Genomic DNA, 24,694 nt, shown 5'->3' on the forward strand with positions numbered 1-24,694 from the left:
TTCCAAGATAAATTAGAAAACTTTACAAATGATTTTTAATTTAACAGAGTGCAGTGTCATAATAATTATTTTATAGGACATAGTCACTGGGGAAGGGAATTCACATTTGCTAAGCACCTATTTTGTATCAGAGAATTAAAAGTTTTATATTAATTAACTCATTTCTCATAGGACCACACCACCAGGGTAGGTCCCTACAGAAACAAATCAGTCTAAATCCTCAGGTACACGATGACATGAATATTATATTTTCTAACAGCTCCCCAAAAGGTTGAAAAGCCAGCATTTTAACCTTTCTCCTTTCCAAGAAAACCAGTCTTTAATAGCTATGTAGATTGAAAGATGCCTTCTAAATCTTAAAATTGTAAAGATTCACTACAGATTTTGTTTATGCAAGGGGAAATAAAAGCCTGGCTGGAAATCATTTCAGAATGTTTACAGCATGGTGGAAACTGATCTACCTTAGCCCCCCCCAACATTTAAGTTAAAACACGGATGCAGGGAGGTGAAGTGAGCCACCCAAGGTCATGTAAGTTAGCGGGAGACCAGCAGAGCCTGGGAGTTTTAGTAATCAGGATGATTTCAATCACACTCCATCTGTTTGTGGAACCCGAGCAGCCCACTTCAACACAGTTCCATCTTAGTACAAATCAGGACTCCTCACCATATCAATTTTATGTGAGAAGGTACAATTTTTTGAAACTTTTCTTCATTGTTTAGTCAACAAAACTCTGACACAGCAGGCAATCACGACAAAATGTCCAGCGAGGAACGGCCTATGTTCTTACTTGAAAGCCTGGAAGATGAGCGCCTCCTCCCCGCTGGTGGTGAACCGCTCCCTGTAGAGCTCCCCGTGGGCCGTGAGGTCGCTGAGAGACAGGCTCCCGAGGCTTCCCTGCAGGGCCAGGTCACCCTCTAGGGAGGTGAAAATCAGGGCACATTAGTATCCTTTTTGTCACGCACCTTAACAATGTCTGATACCGAAACAGATCTACGCACGCCTCAGACTCTTCGCTGTCGAATCAAACTACACGTCAAAAGCAAGTTTCCCTGTTCCAACACACCCAGGAAAAACGTGCGGTGCAATTTTTTTGAGTAGTCTCAGTGCAGAAATCCACAATGGCTGAAATAACACAACAACGTCACACTCTAACATTTGCAACAGGAAAGAAATCAAACTAAACGTATAAACAATTTAAAGAAAAAAAACACAACCATAGAAACACTATCCATGCTGAGATTAGACCCCTAATTAAAATTAGGGAGATACCATGAGCTCTAGTAATTGTACTACAGACAAAAGACTCTGAGCTGTGTCAGGTATTCAAGCAACCTTAGTGGGTTTTGGTGAGATTTAATAGAAATACCATTAATGAGACAGATACTAAAGACAGATCTGAAACTACCCTGGTACCACAGGATGAAGCCCCAGGGAAAGCGGGCAGGACAAAGAAGGAATGTGGACACGCACACCTGAGATGTGCACCTGTAATAAATCATTCTTAACAGGGGGTGGGTAGTAAAAAGAAATATGCTAAACCGTTGCTTCTGTAAAACAAATTTTATGATCGCAATTAGCACCATAAAACAATGACCAGTTCAGCTCCCAATGCACTGAAGACATACGTACTGAGTTTTGATTCTCAATGTCCTCTCACAAAACACCCAGCTCCTCCAAAAGGAAAGACCTATCTTTCCTACGAAGCCTTTAGAGATTAATTTACACCGAGCAGAAAAACCTCAATTTCAGCTCATTCCTTTCCCAAAAGACATGCTTATTTTTAACTGCAGGGTCGACACTTGAGCTTTGTAATTGTCCATGTTTCGTTACCTATTCATTATGAACAGAACAGTGTTTCATTCACTTTCTAAATCCCTACTGATCAGAACTTGACGCAGCTGATCACGGTCGTTCTACTGAGAAGTCCAACCTTCGGGGTCCCATGAGAAAGAAGGCCAGGCCTGCACGATGTCCTCCTGCCTAAAACCCCCTGTTGGGGGCTCCCCCTCTGTACTGCAGTGGAGTGAACACATGCCCCGGTTTCCCGGAGACAGCCTTGTTATATATACACCAGGTGTGATTAGCATGTAATTGTCATTTTCCAAGTGTAATTATTAATAACCCCCCTCACTCTCAAAAATGCCCTAATTTAGGCATATATATATACACACATACATACATACACACACATATACACACATACTACGTATTTATATATACACTATATAAAAAACATATATAATATGTAACATTACATATATATACTTATATATTATATATATATTACATATATACAGTCACCAGAAGAAGTCTGTTAAAAACACAGGTGCCAGGGCCCCATCCCAACCTACTGAATCAAAGTCTTGGGATGAGGGCGGGATGGGGTGGGATGTGCCAGAAACCTGCATTTTTAACAAGCTGACCAGGCAATTCTGATGCATAAACCAGCATTTGAGAATGGCCATCACAAACCACGGCCACAATGGAGCCACTCATCCCACACCTCCCTCAGCACCCGAGGACATTTAGGTTTGTGAGCAAGATGTGCAAATTCCTACCAGATTTCGCAAGTTCAATTTTCCCCACTTACCAATCATCTCCAGGTGTGCCACTAATTTGGACACATTCGCTTTAGCAAGCTCACTGGTGGTCTTATTCAGCACGAGAGAGAGCGAATGAACCTAGGCACACAGAAGACAAGGGAAGGCACTTGTTACTGGGGGAGGGGTCCCCACCCCTCAGGCAAACAACAGAAGCAAATCTAGGAGGAAGCAGAAGGCTCGGGAACGCTGACGGTAAAGCCTTTGTCAATGCAACTGCATTCCAGCTGGCTGTGGCGAGGCAGACCCTGTTCTAAGGAGACAGCTGACGGGACAGGAACTCAACTGGGCAGCCGAAAACCCCGGACCTGCAGTGCCTTCTCCGCGGCTGCCTTGTCTATGCTCTGATAGAGAAATGTTTCCCACTATAAAACAACTTTTCTCATTTTTGCATTTGTCTTCAACACTGCACTGTTCTCATCACTCAGATTCATTAGGTAAAGCCTCACACTAAGACACGCATCCAAACAGGGCTCGAGCTCTGCCCATCTCTTTCTCTCTCTAGCACTCTGCCCCTGTTCCCCCCTTCTTCCCTCAAGGTGAGTACCTTTACTCTCTGTCTCCCCGAAGCTCCACGGGCCCTTCTTTTGCCTCTGCAACTTGTCTCCTGAACCCACGCAGCCCAGCTGGCTCCCTTTTTCTATCTCTGTGACTTTCTAAATAAATTTTGACTTGTATTTGAAAAAAAAATGTGTCAAAACAAAATGATAAATATGATTCAGAATCCTGTTTAATGTCTTTGGATGAGTATTTATTGATTCAACTTGTCTTTGGATCTCTATTCAGAACATTCAGACATCGCTACTGAACGACCCTCACTTTGTAGACGAGGAACGTAAAGCTCAGAAAACCAAAGTATTCCACCAAACTGCAGAGATCAAAGGAAAGACACGAAGCTCCTTAAACCATTCATTCCCCTGCAACCCACCCGTAATGGGCATTTCTGAAACAATCGGGGAAATCTAAGTATAGACTAGCAGGTGTTACATAGCACGACGCAATTCTTGTTGATTCAGTTAGAGGGGATGATGAATTGTGGTTATATTTTTTAAAGCCTTTGTTTTTCCAGAATGAATACTGAAGTCTGTAGAGATGAAATGCTACCTGAACTCTGCTTTACACACTTCAGCAAAGAGAAGAAAGGATGGAGGTGAGCGTGACGGCTCCACAGGGCCGGGCCCATGGGGGCTCCTCATACCGTTCTCTCTGGGATATGCCTGAAAACCTTCACAATAAAAATGTTTTCAAAAATTCTAACTCTAGAACAGTGCGCTCTTGACAGACAGTCTCCTAGCCTTGTTCTGGAAAGCCAGCTCTACCTATCCGTGCAAAGCCCCTGGAAACTTCACATGCGACACCTCCGGTTCCCGTGACAGGTATTGCAGGCAGAACAGAACATGGTCACAGCTGCGAACACAGGAAATCCAGAAGAGCGAGTGAGGCCTCTCCGGTTTCCGTCTGTCCTGCTAACCACGGTACCGGAGGCCCTGGAGTACTGCCAAGACACTCGGTCAGACGCTGAATGTGAGAGGAAAAGCTGGTTCGCACCCACCTCTCCAAGAGCTCTTGGCTCTCTGGAGGAACGAAGCCTACTGCCAGCTAAGGAGATAAAACGAACTGCGACTGGAAAGCACATGACTCCCCTCCTGACTTCTCCCCAGCAGCAGGCGCGAGCCCACCCGTGCTACGGCAGCATGTTGAGGAAGAACGTCATCCCCCAGACACGCTGGTGGGGGGCCCAGGGCGCTGGACCGGCACTAGTTACAATGAGGCGCTCCCAAATGGTCATCTACATTGAACTGCTTACGTATCTTACTGTTCTGTCACACTGAGCAGAACAACCTCAGATTCAAATGCTGTCTTTTTTACGTGTTTTTCAACACTTACAATATGAGTACCATGGACAAGTTATAAGCGTGGCAGTTTGTGTAGTAATCAAAATAGTAATAGCTATTGTTCATGGAATGCTACTTCGAGCCACGCACTGTGCAAAGGGCCTCACCGGTATTATCTCATCCAACTCTTCCAACAACCCAGTGGTGCGGGCACCATTTCCCGCCCCAGTTTATAGATGAGAAAATTAAGAAGCAGGTTAAAAAATGTGCCACAGCCACACGGCTGTGTGGTTACAACAGAAGTGGTGGGATTTAAAGCCAGGCAGTCTGACTTTTGAGACTTCGTTCTTAGCCGCCGTATTGTGTCCCTCACCAAAGCCAACATTCTGAGTAAGGGGACATGATGACAAAGCCACATTGTAAAGACACTAGACACTGCACCAGGTGCTTACACACATGACCACATTTAGTTATCTTAAGGGCATGACGGAAGATGAGGAAACTGAGGCTCGGAGAAACTAAGTAACTGCCCTGAACTATACAACGCCCAAACATAAAGAGCTACTTAAACCACTTACTGTCCCCGCCTCCAGATGGGATCCACACTGAATCCTTTTCTAAAACATTGTCCGCCCTTTTGTAACAGACATCCAGAAGACTAGACAGCTCCCCTGCCAATCAGGTCTATTTTCCACAGTAAATGTATAATGACGGCATTAAAATAAACTACATTTCACGCTCAGAACTTCAAGGGGTGAAAGGGAACCGATACCTTGAGGTCCAGCTTGGTGTTAACCGGATCCTGCAGTTCAGACGCCAGCAGGGCACTGGGTTCCGACTTCACGTTCTGCAGCACGTCCTCAGGCAGGACCTTCATTGCATGGTTGTCCGCAGTGGAACCGATTCCAAAGAAATCTAGTATCACGACCCAGGTCTGCAGCGTGATGAGCACATCCAGGCAGTTGAAATCAACATCGATGCTCCTGTTAACCCGGCTGTAAAGGGACGAGAACTCCGGATGTTTCTTATCCACCAAGAATACATTGATGTGGACCAGGGAATCATCAAATTTACTCCTCCCGGCAAGGATCACGGGCTCATCTACTGTTGGAGACGGAGGCGGGGTCAAGGGGTAGTCCTGGTCTGGGACCTCCTTCTGCTTCTTCCGGGACGCCGAGGCAGGTCTCTGATACAGCTGGAAGACATTGGGAGCCTCCTCCATGTGGGAAGGGAGAGACCGAGGCATATCAGGGTACTCCACATTGGATATCGAAGGGCAAGACTGAGAAAGATACTCTTTTTGTGCTAAACTTAATGGCTTAGGGGCTCCCCGAGACACCATCAGGTTCTTATATTTGGAATCTGGGTTTTTCTCCAACAAGTCTTCCATCAGCAGAGAGCGCAGGGCAATCTGAATGGACAAGGTCTGAGGGTGGTCTTTATTGAATTCCACCTCAAAATCCTGAAACTTCAAGCTCACGAGCCCCTGGGCCCCCAAAGTCAGATCTCCACTTAGCTGAACTTGGAGCTCTGCTATACAGAAGTTGGCTTGAATCTGGGTGAAGGACTTGGCTTCCTTCACGGACAAGGACTTTTGGGAAGAGTTGGAAAGGCTGGAGTGGCTGAACAACCCATTCTCCTTCCTGTCCGCGGAAGGCTCGCCGCAGGCGCCGGGGGGAGGCAGGGGAGAACTGGGGCAGGGTGAGGAGGCGGCGCTGACGGGAACCCGGCTCAGGTCTTCGCTGTACACGAGGTTGTCCAGCGTCTGCAGAACCTGCTCATACACGTGCTTTGCCAGCACCACCTGTGCGCAAAGAGAAAAACTCAGTTACCCTGCTGCTGTTACTAATTGCACTCAGCGGCACTGCCCACGGATTTCCAAAGGTGATTTGTATGGGTCTCCCCAGGAGGGTACAAATTAGTTGATTGCAAGGACGATCTGGTTGTTCCTTTTCTATCTTTACCCCTCTCTCGGACCCATGTCTATTCAAGGGCCCTCTGCCAGTACCTCACGGATAGTCCATACACCATAAATGTTCGACAAGTGTTACTGGTTGTAGGCCTGCATCACTCCTTCCTTTTTTAAAAAATATTTTATTGATTATGCTATTACAGTTGTCCCACTTTTCCCCCTTTAGTCCCCTCTGCCCTGTACCCCTTCTCACCTGCATTCCCTCCCTTAGTTCATGTCCATGGGTTGTATATATGTTCTTGGCTTCTCCATTTCCTGTACCGTTCTTACCCTCCCCTGTCTACTTTGTTCCTACCATTTGTGCTTTTTATTCCCTGTACCCTTTCCCCCACTCTCCCCCTCCCCCTCGCCGCTCATAACCCCCTCTGACTCAATCACTCTTTCAAACCCCGCAAACACAGCTGCGGACACTGGAGGGAACACTGCTGGAAGTTCCATGTGGTCACGTAACAGGACCGGGAAACAAGACCTGTGGCTCTAAAGCTCACTCATCATCACCAAGCAGTGTGACCACCTACGTCCACCACGGCCAAACAAACAGGTGCACTTTGTCATGATGATGGGGATGATCTATTGTCACCTATGTCTCTTTCTCCCTTACTTTGTTTTCAGTCACAATTTCTCATTAAAGATATTTTCAGCAAGGTTTTTATTAACTTAAGAACAATTTTTTTCACCAGAGGAATTCCACACAGATACAGCAACCACAGAATTAGAAAGCAATCATTTTGTGACCCCCAATTAAATAACCTATACCACCACAGCTCACGGGGGGAATGAGCCCATACGGGAATGACTGACGGAGAATTTCGCAGTGGGGGTCAGGTTCCTGCCACCTGAGCACAGTCGCCAGTTGCGGCGACCCCAAGACCAGCAGACACGACGTGCCTCCTGACACAGTGCAGTAGGACGCACACGGCACGGCCTTTGCCAAACAAAGCAAAGAATGAACCTGATTCCAGTTAAATCTATGGGGTTAAGTTACAGCTCACAGGGGATGTGGGGGAACAAATTAGGTGGCACCAAAAACAAACAGCCAATCCAGAATGCAGGACATTCTACAGGGCAGCTGACCTGGCTTTCACAACAAAACAATGGCTTGGGGAAAAAATGAGAGGGAAAGTAAATTAACAGAGGCCCACAGATGTGTGGAGCCTAGAAACGCCACATGTGGGCCTTGTCAGAGCCTCAAATAAGTCTACCTGAAAATAGATGAAAATGTAATGACACCAAGGAATGCTCACTTATTGTACAAGCTGCAGTCAGTCAGGAAATGTATGTCGTCTGTACAGGTACATGCCAAATAACAGAGATAAAAATGGCATGCGGTCTGGGATTTGCCTTAAAATCGGGTGGGGAAAAAAACCTGAGTGATGGGTGCATACGGTCCATTAGCTACTTTTGTGTGCATTTAAGTTTTTCATAATAAAATACCCTAAATTAATTAAAAACTATTTTTAATAACTTAAAATAATTCTAATAAGGAATGCCATCTAAAACTACGGTAAATGAACGGTAACTACAGGGACAAGTCACTATGGTCCGACAGAGGCCACACTATGTGCTGGACTTAAGGTGAACACTCACAGGGAAGCTTTGGGGAACGTTCTGTCGCCCAGAGACCCACACCCGGAACCAGTGACATCGAGAGGTGCACGTCCAGTTAACAGCACCCCTGACACAGACTGGTGACCAGTTACTGCCTGAGCCCAGGACCCACGGGCCTGAGATGCTGTCTGTCCTTGCTGTTTTATAATGTTAGACTCTTTTCTCTCATCCGTGTAAAAGCACGAAAAATGACACTTTTAAAGGAAAAAGAAGGACAAATGTACACACACACACACACAGGGAATCCCTGCCCAGGCCCATTTCATTTCAAAGAGGGTAAGACTAATTCTAATTCCCCCTTGAAAGGACCTGTCAGCAGCTCCGATAATCAGATTATTTTACAGGCTGGGCCAAGCACGTCCCAGTCGGGCAAGAACTGTATCCTCCTGGGAAAGAGACACTGAATTTTTCAGCAATGATTCCCCTCGTTTCTGAATGGCAAAGGAATTAAGGATCTGCCCACTTCCTCTATGTAACTCATCCCCCTCCCCCAGAAGACAGCTAACAAGTGACAAAGGGACACAACCAAAGGACTCCACGTTGACTGGAGCAAGAGATCAACACTAACATGCATTAATGACAGATATCTCCTTAACTTTACAGGTTTTCCTTGCAGAAGTTTATGTATAAACATATAACATATAACAAAACCTAGGTAAATGTACACACTAAAAATGTAAAATGAACACGTGACTTCAACTGCCCTGGTGTGCGAATCAACAAGGCGTTCACCTGGACTGGGTTGACAAACTTCCCTTCGACCTTCATGATGCTGGACGTGCCCAGGCCGTCCGGGCTGAGGGAGAAGGGCAGCTCAGACTCTCTCTCTATCGGGATCTTCTCCAGTGCAAACTGAATGGTGGTGTTGTTCAGGATGTGGAAGGCTGTGGAAGAGAGAGGGCGTGACCGTCTGCCAACACTACTGGTGACCGCCTGACTGCTGATGCAGACCAGCACGTATAAACCGGGGTTGCACACCAGTAACCCTTGGGCCAGGGCCCAGGCTCCAGTACAAACTTGGATGACTATCCCAACACCAAAATTCACAGCGCACAGAGGCACGAGATATATTTACACACAAAAGGAAACAATATTTTCATGACATGTGCCATTTGGTGGCTTCAAAGTGTGATGTGGTGAACATTAACCCAGACCAGAGTCTGTTAATTAAGCTTCTCTCAGCCTCCCAAGGTGACATTTTCTGAGCCAAACTGCTCATCCTTACCCAGCTTCCAGATACAGACTGATTCCTCTGCGTGGGCCCAAGTCAGAATTAAGGACAATAAGTGAACAGTCCTAAGTGAACAGCTTTTACCCAAGCAGAGAAAGCAACCTTTGGGTAAGTATGCAAATAATTTGTGAATTAACATCTGAGAAGCAGTCCTCCAAGGCACTGGTGCCTTCGCCACTGCTCCAGGGCTTACCTGGTTCCTGAGGACGCTGAGAGTAATAGATTAAACTGTCTGGTTGTAGCCAAAGAGACTGAGAACACAAACGCAGGCATTTCGTTCCTAGAACCCTGAACCGACCCGACCCAGTACAAAAGACAGCAGAGCACTAAAAGGAGAAGCCTAACATCCACAGCCTAAATTTCATTCTAATTGTGCCAAGCCCTCTAGCTGTCTGGGATGACTGTATTTAACTAGGAAAGGTCTACAGCTTAGAAATTTGAAAAATCAGATGTACTTGACCAAATTAAATAATATTTCAACAGAATCCGCTTCCTGAAACATCCCTGTAAATGAGCACTCACTCAATTTCAAAGGGGGCCACTCAAAAAATTTCTTATTTCACTAAATATGGCATTGGATGGGAAAAGATGAAAACATATCCACCTAATATGAAGCACTCTAGTAAAATTCCAGTATGATTATTTAAATATTCACTGGGGATATTTCTCAAAGAAAAAGAAGTTGTTGTTGTTTTAAGCAAAGCGTACGTGAGCTGGGTTCGGCATCTTTAGACAAAACGAGATGTGATCTACGCTCCTCACCTTGGCCTCTGTGCAAAGACTCAAAGAAGTCATGTCGGGTGAAGTGAGCTTCCTCCTGGCTACTGGCACTGGCAGACCCGGAAGGCGGGCACGACACCCGGCTGGCGTCCGACCCAGCACTCTCTCTGCCCGCCAACTGGGTGCAATCCAAAGAGTATAATTTAATGTCTTTGATTTCCACCTGCAGACGGTCACTTCTGGATTCATCGTCTCCTGCCACGAAATTCCGGATGAATATCTGCCCCAAGTGCCCGACCAACAACTCCGGACTCCCGGGCTTCCGAGGGATAGAAACCACGGGCGATTCAATGTTTATGTTCAAGATCAGCTTCACAGTGTCGGAGCGTGAGGCAGCGAGGCCGAGCCCGTATATGTCACCGTCCTCCAAGCTAAAGGACTCCCGGGTCTTCCGTGGCGTTTCAAAGAGCGACACCAGCTCACTATACTCGGCTGTCTTGGTGGCCAGCACCGTGGTGACTCTGGTGGCCGCGCTCTTCAGCATGCTCCGGAAATTTTCCTCCAGTTCATCCATGGACAAGGTCAACTCCTTCAGAAACTTTGCAGAGTGGTTGTAATGCAGGGAGGCCATCCTGAGGTTGAGAAAACATTCCTGTTTCAATTTCTCAACAAATGTGAAACTCAAAGCTTCACTGAGGGCCGCATCCTCCATCCTGACAAAGACAGATTCGAAGTAGCCAATATCGCTGATGATATTGTCATAGCCGGTGGAATTCCCGATGCTGACAACATATTGGTTCTTCACATTATCTTGCGTCAGATCCATAAGCTGCAAGCAGCCAAGGGAGCCGTTCACGTCAAAGGTGCTCCCCATCGAGACGTTGACTTTGGTGCCTCCTATACTCGCAGTTGCGATTTTTCTGCCATATTTCTCTCCATTGGCCATCCCCACTGTCCGAAGGAGCAGCAGGTTAAGACGGTGGATCTCCACAGCAACCTCAGTGTTTTGTTCATACGTAGCTTGGTAAGTTCCTTGTTCCCTAAAGCTTCTTTCAAAATCAGTCATTAAAGGTTGGGGGCTCAAATCATCTTTTTCCTTGGGAAAGGATTTTTGAAGGAAACCAATCAGCTCCACCATCGTCTCTGGGTTTAGGATAATATCCAAATTATTCACCTGCAATGAAACCACCTGAAGAGAGCTATCCAGATTCATTGATGGGCACTCTGAACTCACAAACTGATATTCCAGTTTAATGAGGGACTCCTGCTCTTTGGTGAGAATTCTGTCAAGTGAGGCACTGGGAGCTGGCTGGCTGCTCGGTGTGGCCGCAGCAGTGAAGGGGGCCGCGTTGGATCCAGAGACAGGAGACTGGGCCCTGCTATCCCGGAGGCTTCCCGTGGGGATATCAAAGCTCAAGTTCTTATGTGAAGCCATCAGAAGGTCAAAATCTGCACCATAAGTCTGCATGGTATCCACCAAGAGCAAACCATGAACGGTCAGGGAGACCTCGGCATCATAAGGCCTCTTCACGAAGTGAGCGTTGGTACCAAACACCTTGAGCACAGAAATGTACTGGCCATTGCTCTCCACACCGAGCTGCATGCAGTTCACTTTGAACTCGGCCAGGAGGAGCTGGGACTCCACCAGAACCTCCCGGGTGTGCTGCTCCAGCATCACGATGCTCTGGGTCAGGTTCATGACTGAGTCTTGCAAACTTCCCCGCTGGTCCTCTTGGGGGAAAATCTTCTCTTTAATTGGAGGGTCAGATGTCTTCATGTCTGGAGTGGTAAGGAGTGCAAAGCAGTTCTTGAGGGCATATATTTTATCCTCATTAATGTGGATTTTCAAGTCTGGCAAGTTGCCCGAGAGCACGGCTCCGGGGTACTTGGGATCTGACGTGTAAATCAGTCGGCGTTCTAACTGCAGATGGACATTGAATTTCTCAACCACGTGGGTAGGCCCCACGTCAATATCCTGGATGTGCTTCCAGTTGTCCTTCACGCGTCCCACCATGATCTGCAGGTCCATGAACGACAGGGAGTACCTCTCATACATCTTCGTGCTCAGTAAATGCGCTTGCAGCTGCTCTTCACTGAACTCAACCGCATTAAATGGAGGTGTTTTCTCCCCGTTACCGCCACTTGTCTCGGGAGGTGGGGTATTCGGAGGTGTGGCAAGAGGGGTCTTGTACTCCTCATCACTGAACTGATTCTCTTCAGATGCTGACCCATCCCCACTTTTGCTGGGTTCATCTGCAGGTAAGAAAAAGAGAATTCAGTCTATGTCTGCCCTCATCTTCTTGCCTTCAATGCAATAATCGAGCAAAGCAGAGAATCAATCAATCCCAATTTTTAAAAAATAAACGGATGAAAACTCTAAACCGATATCCTGTATTCACCATTTTTTTCAGCGAACCCACCCATTAATTTGGAAAGCAAAACATGAAGGAAAAGCACGTGAGAAAGGACAGAAACCTGCTGACGCAGGGACGCACGTCCACGTGCACAGCCCACCACCCGCTGCCGGAACCGCACCCCCGCTGCCAGCGCCCCGCCGCCCGCCGGCATCGCTTCCCAAAAGCAGCAGTTTCCTCTCTCCTGGTCTGCCTGTGTGTCCCTCTGCCCCCTGCTAGGATGTGCCAGAAGAACAGAGGTCTTCTCTGTCTTACTCAACACGGCCTCCCCAGTGCCTGGGCTGGGGCCAGGCGAGCAGCGCTTTCTCAACACGCCGTGTTCTCCAGAGCCCGCACTCGGAGGCCTGCCTCCCTACCGCCGAGTGCAGCCAAGACAACTACAGACACACAGCCCTGGGCGGGGTCACCTGGTCCCTGGTCCGTGCAGACGTCTTAGCAATTCGAGCAGGTGCTTTCTGTGATTGTGTGGTCCTGTTCCGTAGCTCTCTCTCCCTTCTCGCATTCCCTGAGCGCCCAGCTTTCCCACTCCTGCTCACGCCCCTGCCCTGTGCTCTCCCTGGGGTCTGCTCAGTACAGATAAGGTTGAAATTCCTTGGCAAGCTTCCTCAGTCTCTAATGCGGTGAATCCCCTCTGTCTTCCCTCCCATCCCAAGGCAAACACTGGCTCTACTGGGGATTTTACAACACACTCATAATAGAATTACCTTCCAGGAGTCTTTTTATATACGTCCCTAATGTCCCTATTTAAGATTAAATCTCTATTCCTGAAATTTAGTACTGAGAAACAATGTTTATTAAAATACAAAATGTTACCACAGGAAATTTAAAAAAAGCCACAATGAGATACTACTTTACACCCAGAAAAATCGCTGCAATCCCAAAGACAGGTCATAACAAGTGCTGGCAAGGATGCAGAAAAACCGAAGCCCCCACACACTGCTGGTAGGATAGTACGATGTGGCGCTACTTTGGGAAACCACCTAGCAGTTCGAAGTTATCACGTGCCCCAGCAATCCCACACTGAAGTACACCCAAGAGACTGAAAATGTCTGTTTACATGAAAGTCTACACACGAATGTTCACAGTAGAAAAAACGGCCAGCAGCTGAGAACGGACTAGTAAAATGTCATGTATCACATGAGAAATGCTCTTCCAGCAGAAGCAGGAACGAAGTACTGGCCCGTGCTATGACACGAGAAACATGCTGTGTGAAAACAGCCATACCCACACCTATCGTATGACGCCATTCTCACAACCTGCCCAGCACATGTAAATCTGGGAATGAAGACCAGTGGCTGGTGTGTGTGTGTGTGTGGGGGGGGGGAGTGACGGAAAGTGACTATGGTGGGTTCAAACTGCTTCTCGGGATGATGCAAATGTTCCGGAATTAGGCAAAGAGACTGATGCACAAGGCCAGCAATATGCCAAAAACAACGGAATGGGCACATATTAAAATGTACCTCAATAAAGCTATCATTAAAAAAGTGACAAATTTTAAACGTAACTTCCTTTAAGCTTTACCTGCTGAAGCACAGAGTGACCCACCCAGCTGCGTCCTTGTCATTCCCCGCCCGCACTGCACCTTGGGTATTTGTCAGCAGCATCCTTCCCAAGTCCACAACGACTAAGACAGGGTTCTTGAACTTGAAATCATCCGGGAATATCACTTGAGGGGCAGAAATATCTAGTCGCACAGTCCATCGTTTACTCTCTTCCTGCAAAAGTAAAATACAGTACAGTTGGGCACCTTTCAACTCTAACTGGTGAGAGGACACAGCGGCCGTCCAGGCCCCACCTTCCGAAGGCCACACCTGGTGTCAGAGCCCGAAGTCTCGGTCTCTGATGTCAGAGCGCAAAGTTCAAAGCCAAAGCAGGTGGGGGCACTGGAGGGCTTCTGCCTTCACCACAGGCAGGTGTCGGAAGTGGGAGCGAAACGAGCAAATTACTGGTTTGGAGGTTTGTCTGCTCTTTGATTGGAATGACCCGCAGTGTAAGGAAGATCTTGTTCCTAAATTTACAGAACTTAATACTCTAAAGTACTGCAGAAATGACAGAACTCAAAAAAGCACAAAAATTCAAACATTTTTATTTATTCATGGACATTGGTACCATAGACTTTCGTGCCCTAGTATATTAGTAAAAAACATAAGCTTTGATATTTGAAATATAAAAAATACACAGAACAATTCATGACTCTGTACTGTTCTTCCCTGCAACTAAAATTGCCTTAATTATATGTATATAGTAAAAGCTAAAGTGTATGTTATCAAAAAGAAACCTCTTTGTGTAAGACAACGGATATTAGTTGTGACTCGTGTGGACGCAGAAAACAGAATGGACTCTCCATCCCGTACCACGTACCCCGAAGCATTTTCTGTAGACCATTCCTGCCACCCCTCAACCCCAGCGGACTCGCACCGCCCCAAAGAAGCCACACTCCAACTGCGCCATCTACTGCCGCATCTCGGCGGTGCACCTCCACCCCAGTGCTGGAAACCCAGTTTGGCTGGACTGTTGAGATGTTTCTGGGCTGTCCCTGTCTGACGCTCTTGCACCAGCTGGTTTCTTAGCATCACAAAGTGACCATCATAACCTGCAATGGAAACTGGGGGATGATCCTAGTTGTTTGTCTTCTGTAAACAGTAATGAACAGGGGGTGCTCTAGAATAAAACGTGGATAAAAATAACAGGTCTAGAAAAGGGAACAAAACGAGCCTAGAGAATGCTTCAAATTTGGTACAAGGAAGAAATGTGATCTAGTCACAGCCATTCTTCTTTTATTCATTAAACCCTGACTATAAAAGACGTGAGATTTTTTTTTGGCTAGCTGATGGGCATTTCATAACTTCAATTTAATCAGGACACTCGACACAAGCATGCCTATCCACAGCAGGTTCAGAACCTGACCGGCAGCAGCCCCAGGAGGGCGTCCGTGTGCTCACTTACAATGAAGTCGCCCACTAGCAAGCGGTCAAGTGTCTGCCGGATCTCCGCCTTGGTCTGCATCTTCAGTCTGTTATACTGTCTTCTGGCAGCTTCGGCCACTCTCAACTCAAGTTCAGACTGATAGCCAAAGCCTGCAAGATCAGACGCAGAGAGGAGGATCAGGACCTTCCAAGGGTGTGACGGACGACAGTGCAGCGACATCTGTTCTCACCAAGGATTCCCACCAAAACTAAGAAACGGCCTGTGTGACAACCACCGTTTCCCACTGCAGACTGGCCGGGCACTATGCAGGGTGACGGAACAAGGTGACAATGGGTAAGGGACAGTCATGAGGAGGGAGCCAGGGAAAGGTACGGAAGTTAGAATTTCTCAAATTACTGTCTGAGAGACTCCCAACTATTTTATTTCAAAATCTTTAAAAGCACGACACTAGCCCTGCATTCTCCTCCCACCCCTCCCCCCCTCTCTCGAAAAATAAATAAATAAAATATTTAAAATAAATAAATAAATAAAATAAAAGCACGACACTACATTGAAAAAGAAAGTGAACTTAGAAGGAAATGCCTTCTATACTCTGTCAGTGATGGAGCAATAAAGCCCAAACATTCTGGCTGCTATTTATATGAAAAGTCCCCAAAACATACCGAAAACCTAAAATAGCTTCATTATCAGAAAGAGGGAGGGAGGGGATGATACATTAGCAAAGTAATACAATTTCACTGTCAACAAAAGTGCCTTTTCTGCACCTACTGTTTCAATTCTTTTTGGGGGGAAAGGTAGACATAAATAAATCAATGACATGGGAAAGGACAGAAATGGACTTTGTGGTATTTAATGCTGCACCGGGCAAGTAAACCGGATCATTAATCCCGTCTGCCCTCTAGACGGAGAGTCTTGAACAAACCTCCTAAATTCAAAGGGTCTAAAAGATCCTGGGTAGTCAAGGAAGACACCCTCTTAATGGAATGGGAAGTGTTAAAAAAAAACGTTTGCTAAATGGAGGCAAAGATAAAGAAACCACTTAAGGGCCCCGATTCCTCTTAGAAAAGCGGCTTTCCCGGCGCCTGCGCTCTGACTCGACAGGGCAGGACGGCCCTGTGCACGCGCCTCTGCTGCCACTGCCAGGCCACCGAGTGCACAGCGACCCTTGTCCAGAGCACCAGAATCGACAGGAAAGAGGCCTTGAGGAAGTAACACAAGAGCAAACAAACAAAAAAGTTAACCTGAGGTATGAACCTTTCCCTTGTAGAAAAAGTCTGCTACTTTTTTAATAGCCTGGGGGTTATACACGATGTTCAAGGGCCTGGTGCTGACACTCAGCCGCCTCTCGAAACGGCTGTGCGCCGGGTTCCGCTCGTACAGCATCTCGAACACCGGGGCGTCTGGGTCCGCAGCTGGGGAAAGAACCGGGGAGGAGAGGGGGCACAGCACTGTCAGTGAAAAAAGACATTTCCTAAATTATTCTCCAATTAGCTCACACTTATGCACATTTTTATAAAACAGAAAACCTAGGAAGGTCTGGACTTTACTTATAACAGGAATCCTTTACCTGCTCCCATTACGAAAACCAAGAACTGGGAAGCCCCACAAGGTTGCCCGGGTTACACTCGGGTTGACAGAGAGCACCAGGTTGCCTCCAGGTCAAACACGGGCCAACACAGCAACCAGCAGGACACACTGGCTCCCTCACCACTGACCAGGACTACTGATCTGTAATCAGCACATTTTTCAGGATCAGTTTTAAGAACAGAGGACAAGTTACCAGGATAGGGATCGCTTCTGTCCGCAGATGTTGTTTGGAGACCAAAAGACTGTGAGACTCTGCCAACTTCTTTTTGCTGTTAAACATACAGAAAATGCATGAACGTCAGGGGAGAAGGGACAATTCAGCGGGCCCACCCGTTCCGGGTCACCCTTCACATCACTCTCACTGAGCACAATCCAATCAAAACTCAGGGGACACCCAATCGCTGAGGACTTGCCACCGAGCATGATCCCTGGTCCATGCCCTCGTCCCAACCCTGCACACCCGTCCTTCCCCTCACCCTGCCCACGTGCTACTTTGCGTTCCGCACACGTAATGACTGCTCAGTGAGTATTAAACGTGCATGGCTCTTCAAATTTCCCCTCTGCATCCTGCCCTCTCCACAATCCACTCACCACCCCCCAACCCCACCACAAAAAATTGTCCTGCCGAGCAAGTGGCTAAATACTCAATGATTCTGACCACATCTTTGCCAATTCGATAACACTGGTGATCTTCTGATTAATAAAGACTATTCAATATAAAAAGTTGGCATCTATATAGAGAGAAATCTTGAGGTGCTGTCTTTTGGGACTCTGGAAAGGTAAGAGGTCCTATCAAGTGACAAAGGTCAGAAGGCACGACAATATCGGTCAGACACAGAGGAAATTCAAACACTGACCCCAAAACGCAGAAACAGTGGTGCCTACAGCATTTCCTTCCACATCAGAGCAAACTGCTCCGCGGTGGCAACAGCCCAGGGCAGGACAACGATGCTGCCATAAACCCCACCAGCTCTGCTCTCTCACAAACTTAGAAACTTATCTAACTTCAGTGTGTCTTTGACCAGCTCAGCTGTCTCAAGAGGATCAAATGCCAAAATGAATCGAGTTAGGATCACCTACCACTTGCCCAAAACAGCCCGGCACCCAGCACCACCCGGACGGCCCTCCCTCCCACCGCCATACGTACGGGATTTGGGAAGACCAGAAGAGGGAACAGAGTCCCTTCTGTGGCCAGGTCCCGAAGGAACAGCCCGCCCAGCCGGACTAAAAGCAAGGAAGAATTTCTTCGAGGAAGGGATTCTGCCAGGAGTTTCACATCTACGAAAAATAAACGTAGGAGCTGACACTACACCACAGCAGCCCCGAGTGCTGCCAAGTGTTAGGTGCATTATTTTACAGACGACTATTAGATATTAACTATTTTCCTTGAAACTCAAACCAAAAAAAACTTCCTATCTATATATCTGTATGTCTATGTATATAAACCTACCTTTAAAAATATCAAAAGAATATTAGATACTTCCTAGCAGAATGCATTTTAAACAGAGCGCTTTATCATTAAGTTCAAGAAATCTGTTAGTCCATACTAAGTCTATGGTATTCCAGCTCTCAAGATTACAAAGCCAAACAAAACTGGGGGTTGTTTTTTTTTTTGGTCATTTGCCTTTAAGCTATATTGAGTAACCTCAAATAAGTGGCTATCTTATGAAGTGAAGTAAAAAATATTTGTGAGATGTAAAAACCAACATCTGGGTATTTATTTACACACCTTTACTTCAAGTCACAAAAAGAAGTCAAAAGCAGTTAATCCCGTTATTGGCGGGGTCCATATTTGTGGAAGTGCCTGCTCACTAAATGTACCTGTAGCCCCCAAACCAGTACCCACGGTGCTTCCAAGGACGTGCGAGGGCAGCAAAACATCTGAGTTAGCCGGCGCGTACGTTCCCAGCTGAGGCTGAACAAAGCACCCTGTCTTCTCGTTTCAGCTCTCATATGGCACATAGCGCCCTTCTCATGGTCTATTCAGTACCAAGTTTTTGGCATTTCGCTGCTTTTTGTTGATTTCACTGTCCGAAACAGCCCGCACGCGCAGTGCTGAAATGCTACCTAGTAGGCTCAAGCTGTGATGCACCTCACAGAGGAAACACACAGGTCAGACCAGCTCCACCGGCGTGAGTCACAGTGCACTGGCCGTGGGTTCCGTGTTCATGAACCCACAGCACAGGGCTGACAAGGTGTCTTTAAGCGCATCACACATACAGCAAGGCCACACACTGACGGGCTGGTGGATGTTATAACCAGAGGCTCCCAGACACCTAAGCATGTGTTTCCCCGGGGACAACGGTCATGGCAACTTTCCAGAACACAACTATTCAGGTGGACAGGGCGCCCAGAGAGATCGGCCCCAGCGGGGGGTCCCTGGGGGCAGTACCTGAAAACTCAAGCTGCATGAAAGCACTCTCCTCCGTCTGGGGAGCGCCCGCCTCCTGGTGAGACAGCGTCACGGTGCCTCGCTGCAACTGCAAGTTCAGCTTGGCGAAGACGTGGTCTCGCCTGGTGTACGTGTTCATGCAAGAGGCGTCTGCAGTGGGGTCGAAAAACTCCTCGGTACCTGACGGTGAGGAAGAGATGACCGTGAGAAAACACAAGGGAAAACTCCCAGAGCACAACCAGGCCCACGGAGCAGTCATGATGACACCATTTAGCTGTTCTTTTCCCCTTTTTGGAAAAGAACTCCCTCCCAAGTTGTGAGCGACTGTTTCATTCACTAATGCAAAATAGCCCAAGTATTTCATAAGGGCTCTCATCGACTTATTCGCAACCAGGAGGATGTCCAGATTCACGGTCAAGTACAGGACAAAGCCACGCCACGCAACATGGTGAAACGTGCTCCACTGCTCAGTCCAGGACAGTGGCCACTAACCACAAGTGGCTCTGGGTACACTTGGCACACGTGGCACATGTGGCTAGTGCAGCTAAGGAAGTGAATGCTTTATTCCATTTTAACTACAAGTTCACACGGCCATCTGCGGCTGTGGGGACCATGCTGGGCAGTGGGGATGCGGAGAGTGGCTCTGGATGGCATTCAAGCCTCAGAGTTTTTTGTTTTCTGTTTTTTTTAAGATTTTATTTATTTATCTTTAGAGAGGAAGGAAAGGAGAGAAGGAGAGAAATATCAATGTATGGTTGCCTCTCGTGCATCCCCTGCTGGGAACTGGCCTGCAACCCAGGCCTATGCCCTGACTGGGAAGTGAACTGTGATCCAGTGGTTCGCAGGCCTGCACTCAATTTACTGAGCCACACCAGCCAGGTCAAGCAGCCTCTGAGTTAAAGACTTCTGAACTGGCTCCAACTCCGTTCTCTTACAATCGCTGTCACACCTAGCTACCTGAAACTGCGCTAATATTCAAATTTAGTAACCGGACTGCAGACGAAGTCTCTCCCGAAACATCCCCTCTCTGCCTCTATGAATGCGAGACCATTTCACAAACATCTACTTTTTTGTTTGTTTGGAAAACACTACAGGCCATGTCACAAGTAACATATGATGAGCCAAGCACATCCCTCCACTGCAACCCGGGGGCTGACTCGAAGGCCAGCCGCCACCTTACCCAGGATCTCTTCGGGGGTCCACTGTTCATGCTGCTCCGCCGACAGCCCCTCGCCCGGCTTCCCTTCAGGGGTCTGCTGCCCAGACCAACCGCCCCAGCCAGGAAACCAGGACTGGAGATACTGCAGCATCCCGCTGCCTCCGCTGGCTTCAGGGTCTCCGGGGGAGCCTCCCGGAGAATCGGACTGAGGCTCCCGCAGGCTCTGTGTCAATCGACAGCGGGCAAACGTGAGGACCCGAAGACAGAAACAAGCTTCGGCGTGCCCCAGGGGACTTGTCCATGCCCCCCTCCCCAGGAGCAGGAGCACGTGAAAATGGAAGCACCCAGAGTGCACCGGGCCTGAGCAGGTCTTCTCACAGAGGACCCTTACCTCCGCCAACTCCTCTTCTTTGTGAAATCGCTCATGCACCAGCTCTCGCAGAATCTTTAATTCCTCGAAGCTCTGTTCCTCTTCAATCCGACGCATTTCCTCCTGTGTGGGGGAAAATGAACACACAAAACAGGCGCTACAGCTCCAGAGAAACTGGACGCTCGCACAAACCACTCACTACCAGCACTGTGAGGGGGCCTATCTGGTCCCCACCATCTCCACTAACGGCCGAGAAACGGTAAGCTTCACAGTGAGGTCCGTGACTGCGATGTTTCTGGTTTAAACAGCTCTTCCACATCACCCCGCCGGGTTCTCCTTGGTCTCGGAGACTAAGCGTAACCACAGAGGGAGAAGCAACACAGAACTGGGCTGAAAGGGGAAACTGGAGTGCAGGGCTGCCGTGGTGCCCTACGCCTGGCGCGGCACTGAGAGTGCACAGTCCTTTCAGGTGCGTGCCCTCAGGTGATCACACTGAGGAGGCCGAGGGTCAAGTGTGCGGGCCCCCAGCTCCTTGTTTCCCATGGCACACTTGTTTCCTGCCAGTTAGGAAAGAACAATGGGAGCCAGCCACATGCAAAGGTGCCAAAGGCACAATTAGCTATCCTACACTTTTCCTATGCCCTAATACCCAGAAAAAGGAATTATGTGTGTTTACTTGCTCATGTCAAACTTTGGATTTTTTTCTCCTTCCATGTCTTTGCCTATATCTTTAAGAAAACCATCCAAAACAAAATGTCTTCTTTGTTCCGTCCTTTACTTAAGGTTCCCACGTCAGTAACTATGCCTGACATTGATGAAAAATAGCAGGAACAGCCCTGGCTGCTGTGGCTCAGTGGATTGAGCACAGGCCTGCGAACCAAAGGGCACCAGTTCAATTCCCAGTTAGGGCACATGCCTGGGTTGCAGGCCAGGTCCCCAGTAGGGAGTGTGTGAGAAGCAACCACACATTGATGTTTCTCTCCTCTTTCTCCCTCCTTTCCCCTCTCTAAAAATAAATAAAATCTTTTTTAAAAAATAGCAAGAACAGGTGAGTGGGTCATGCCTCAGGGCGCCAGCAGGAGAGGCGAGAACGCCCAGGGACTGGGCACTGAGTGGTTACCACTCGGTGGGAGGCTCTTATGGGCTGAATGTTTGTTTGCCCCTCCCTCCACTTCCCCCCAACGTCAGGGGATTTGGAGGTGGGTGGGGCCTTTGGGAGGTAACTAGGCTGGATGAGGTCGAGAGGGTGGGACTTCATGGTGGGATTATTGCCCCTCTAGGAGAAGACAGAGATGTCTCTCTCCACCAAGGTTAAGGCCACGGAGCACACAGTAAGAAGGCAGCCAAGAGGAAAAACCTCCCAAGGACCCAACAAAGCTGGCACCTTAGTTTTGGACTCCCCATCCTCCAAAACTGTGAAAAATGAATGGCTGTTTTTTTAGCACAGTCTAAAGCATTTTGTTATAGCAGCCTGAGTTAAGTTAGTTGCTAAAGGGAAAGTAATATTCCTTTTTGCCTGGAAGGGTTTACTAATGAAACAGTCAATTTAAGAGATAGTACCTGAGCAGAAATACTAGAAACACTCTAAATTGCCTGGCAAAAATTAATGCTCACAAAACCAAAACAAATCAAGGAGCAAAACGATCCCCCACTCCGCTCCCCTAGGAGATAGAGACGGGCCAGAGCCGGGCTGGAGGCAGGGCCAGCGTTCCAGGCCTGGTGGTTCTAGCCCTAAAATGAACTACAAACGCTTGCCTTCACCACCTACTCCACCCCCTCCGCCTGGCTTCTACCTCCAAAGCCCCAAGGTCAAGCAAATCAATCAGGTTCAGGGAAAATGTAGACCAAAATCTACAGAGATTAGCTACAGGCTCAAGAGGAAATAAAAAATGACAGGAACTGGGCTTTAAAGAGGCAAAAGTGACCAGATGAAAAGTCCCTCTGACCCCTTCCCAGAGGGCGGGGCAGGAGCAGAGTGGGCGCCAAGGTGCAGCAGGACCATGGCCACCTCCTCCCAGCCGACGGCCAGCACTGCTCGGCAGCAGGTGGAGGACACTTCCGGCCAGTGAGGCTGGGGCCCCATAACAAGCTCTCACCCCAGTAGGACCAACCCCGCCCTGTGGGGATGAATCCTCGTCAAGGGACTCGACTTCTTCGTGGACTCCATCTTCTATATATAATCCTTACATATATAGAAATGTTTTGGTTATACATGTATATATATACATGTATACATATATATACATATACATGGTTATATACACATATATATACACATATGGTATACACATATACCATACATATAACCATATATACATATAACCATTCGGTTATACATATATATACATGTAAGGGTTATATTTCTATGCAAGGCCTTCGAGACAGGGCCTCTGAGAGAACAACATTCTTGTCCTCTGAAGACATGAAACACAAGACAATGGTCCGCTCACCTTGTCGTCTGCAGACAGCAAGCCTCCTTTCAATTTGCTGAAGTATTTGTCAGTATAGGACACAGCGTCACGGGCGCGGTGGGACAGGAATTCCCAGGTACAGCGCCTCCTCTGCTCTCTGATCTCATGCAGGTTGGCGTTCAGGGCAAAATACCACCACTCTCGGCAGCTGAAATAACCCATGACAATGCAGTGACCCCTCACGGTAAAGGCAGCAAGGATGCTGTCAGCCCAGGACAAGCCACACAACACCGCTCCCCTCCTGAGACAGCTGCTCTCTCTCGGCCACCACTTCACGCCTCAAACTCATTCTAATATTAGGCTACGCTCAGTATGTGGGGAAAGCAAGTCTACTTCGTATACCATATCCTCAGTTTGCACAACAGTAGTAACATATTCCTCAACTGGTTTGAATTACCCATGACATCGGTCCCCTCCACTAAGAGTCACGTGGTGGCTGTAAGGCAAACGCCATCCAAGAAAACGACCAAGGATTTGACTACTAAGGATTATAAATGAAATATTTCACAGCAGATATGGAAACGCACACGATCAAAAAGGGTTTTAACACGCTAGATCAGTCAAGGGCATCAGTGCAACACGAAAAGGTTTGTTTTCACTATAGAAGTTATAGCATGTGCCATGTGAGTGCCCACGGACAAGCTGGGGGAAAGGACAGGAAAGCAGGTCCCAAGAATCGGGTCCCACCTGAGCAACCCCAGGCCTCCTGCTACAAGGACTGAGAGGGTCTGCTCAGGCCCACCACACTCTACCTGAGGCCCCCACCCATGCACCACACCCACAGACAAGAGGAATATCAACGGTGACCCACCACCACCACCCACCAAAAAAAAGAATATCAACAGTGATAAGTAACAGAAATGGCATTTTAAAGGCCAGAAAAGAGACTATACTTCCATCTCCAACCACGTGTAAAGAACAGGGAGGGATGTTTCTGACCTCTACACGGAAGAACAAAATGCTATAACACCCATTTCCCGTGCAACGACCAACGCGCCCTTACTTCTCAGAGACGGCCACTTTGGGCTTCCATTTTCGAAACTTCACCTGCCTCTCCTTTCGCTCCAGCTCCTTGAGGAATCCCATGACTTGCCGGTATTGCAGCTTTTTATTAGAGATTAAGAGATACTGGGTTAGAAGCGATCCACTCCTTTTACCCAAGCAAAACGCGAATCTAACAAGAACAATTCCCAGTAGCCAGTCCCCTGAACTGAACTCCGGTGCAAACGGCGGGACCGAACCTCAGCATCGGTGGACATTTCTCCCGGCACAGAGACCGTTCTGTGGCGACAGTCGCCGTGCTCTCACGTTTGCTCAGCACTCGTCAACGCCGACTCAGAGCTCACGAGCCCCACCCAGTGCAACCGCAACACGGACAATGCACTCTGCCCACCCCCAGAACTCTG

General features: G+C 47.9%; 1 protein-coding gene across 11 annotated transcripts in view; it reads right to left on the reverse strand.

Annotated features, from left to right (window-relative positions):
• The window catches only part of VPS13D (vacuolar protein sorting 13 homolog D), a 231,178-nt gene that overhangs the window by 187,818 nt on the left and 18,666 nt on the right, over positions 1–24,694 (reverse strand). For 10 of the 11 annotated variants that reach the window (XM_053660580.1, XM_053660579.1, XM_053660578.1 and 7 more), the window contains exons 9-23: positions 24,292–24,392; positions 23,268–23,436; positions 20,839–20,940; positions 20,469–20,670; positions 19,289–19,468; positions 18,044–18,174; positions 17,090–17,165; positions 16,551–16,721; positions 15,328–15,458; positions 13,964–14,096; positions 10,010–12,220; positions 8,749–8,900; positions 5,209–6,240; positions 2,592–2,682; positions 789–915 (exon numbers count right to left, since the gene is read on the reverse strand). In XM_053660580.1, the coding sequence (XP_053516555.1) occupies positions 789–915; positions 2,592–2,682; positions 5,209–6,240; positions 8,749–8,900; positions 10,010–12,220; positions 13,964–14,096; positions 15,328–15,458; positions 16,551–16,721; positions 17,090–17,165; positions 18,044–18,174; positions 19,289–19,468; positions 20,469–20,670; positions 20,839–20,940; positions 23,268–23,436; positions 24,292–24,392 (5,009 nt within the window). Of the gene's footprint in view, positions 1–788; positions 916–2,591; positions 2,683–5,208; positions 6,241–8,748; positions 8,901–10,009; positions 12,221–13,963; positions 14,097–15,327; positions 15,459–16,550; positions 16,722–17,089; positions 17,166–18,043; positions 18,175–19,288; positions 19,469–20,468; positions 20,671–20,838; positions 20,941–23,267; positions 23,437–24,291; positions 24,393–24,694 lie in introns of those variants that run through there. The other variant, XM_053660582.1, reaches the window with a different exon arrangement.

Source organism: Artibeus jamaicensis, unplaced genomic scaffold, assembly GCF_021234435.1.
Source record: "Artibeus jamaicensis isolate MK-2021 breed Jamaican fruit bat unplaced genomic scaffold, CSHL_Jam_final scaffold_847, whole genome shotgun sequence".
NCBI lineage: Eukaryota > Metazoa > Chordata > Mammalia > Chiroptera > Phyllostomidae > Artibeus > Artibeus jamaicensis.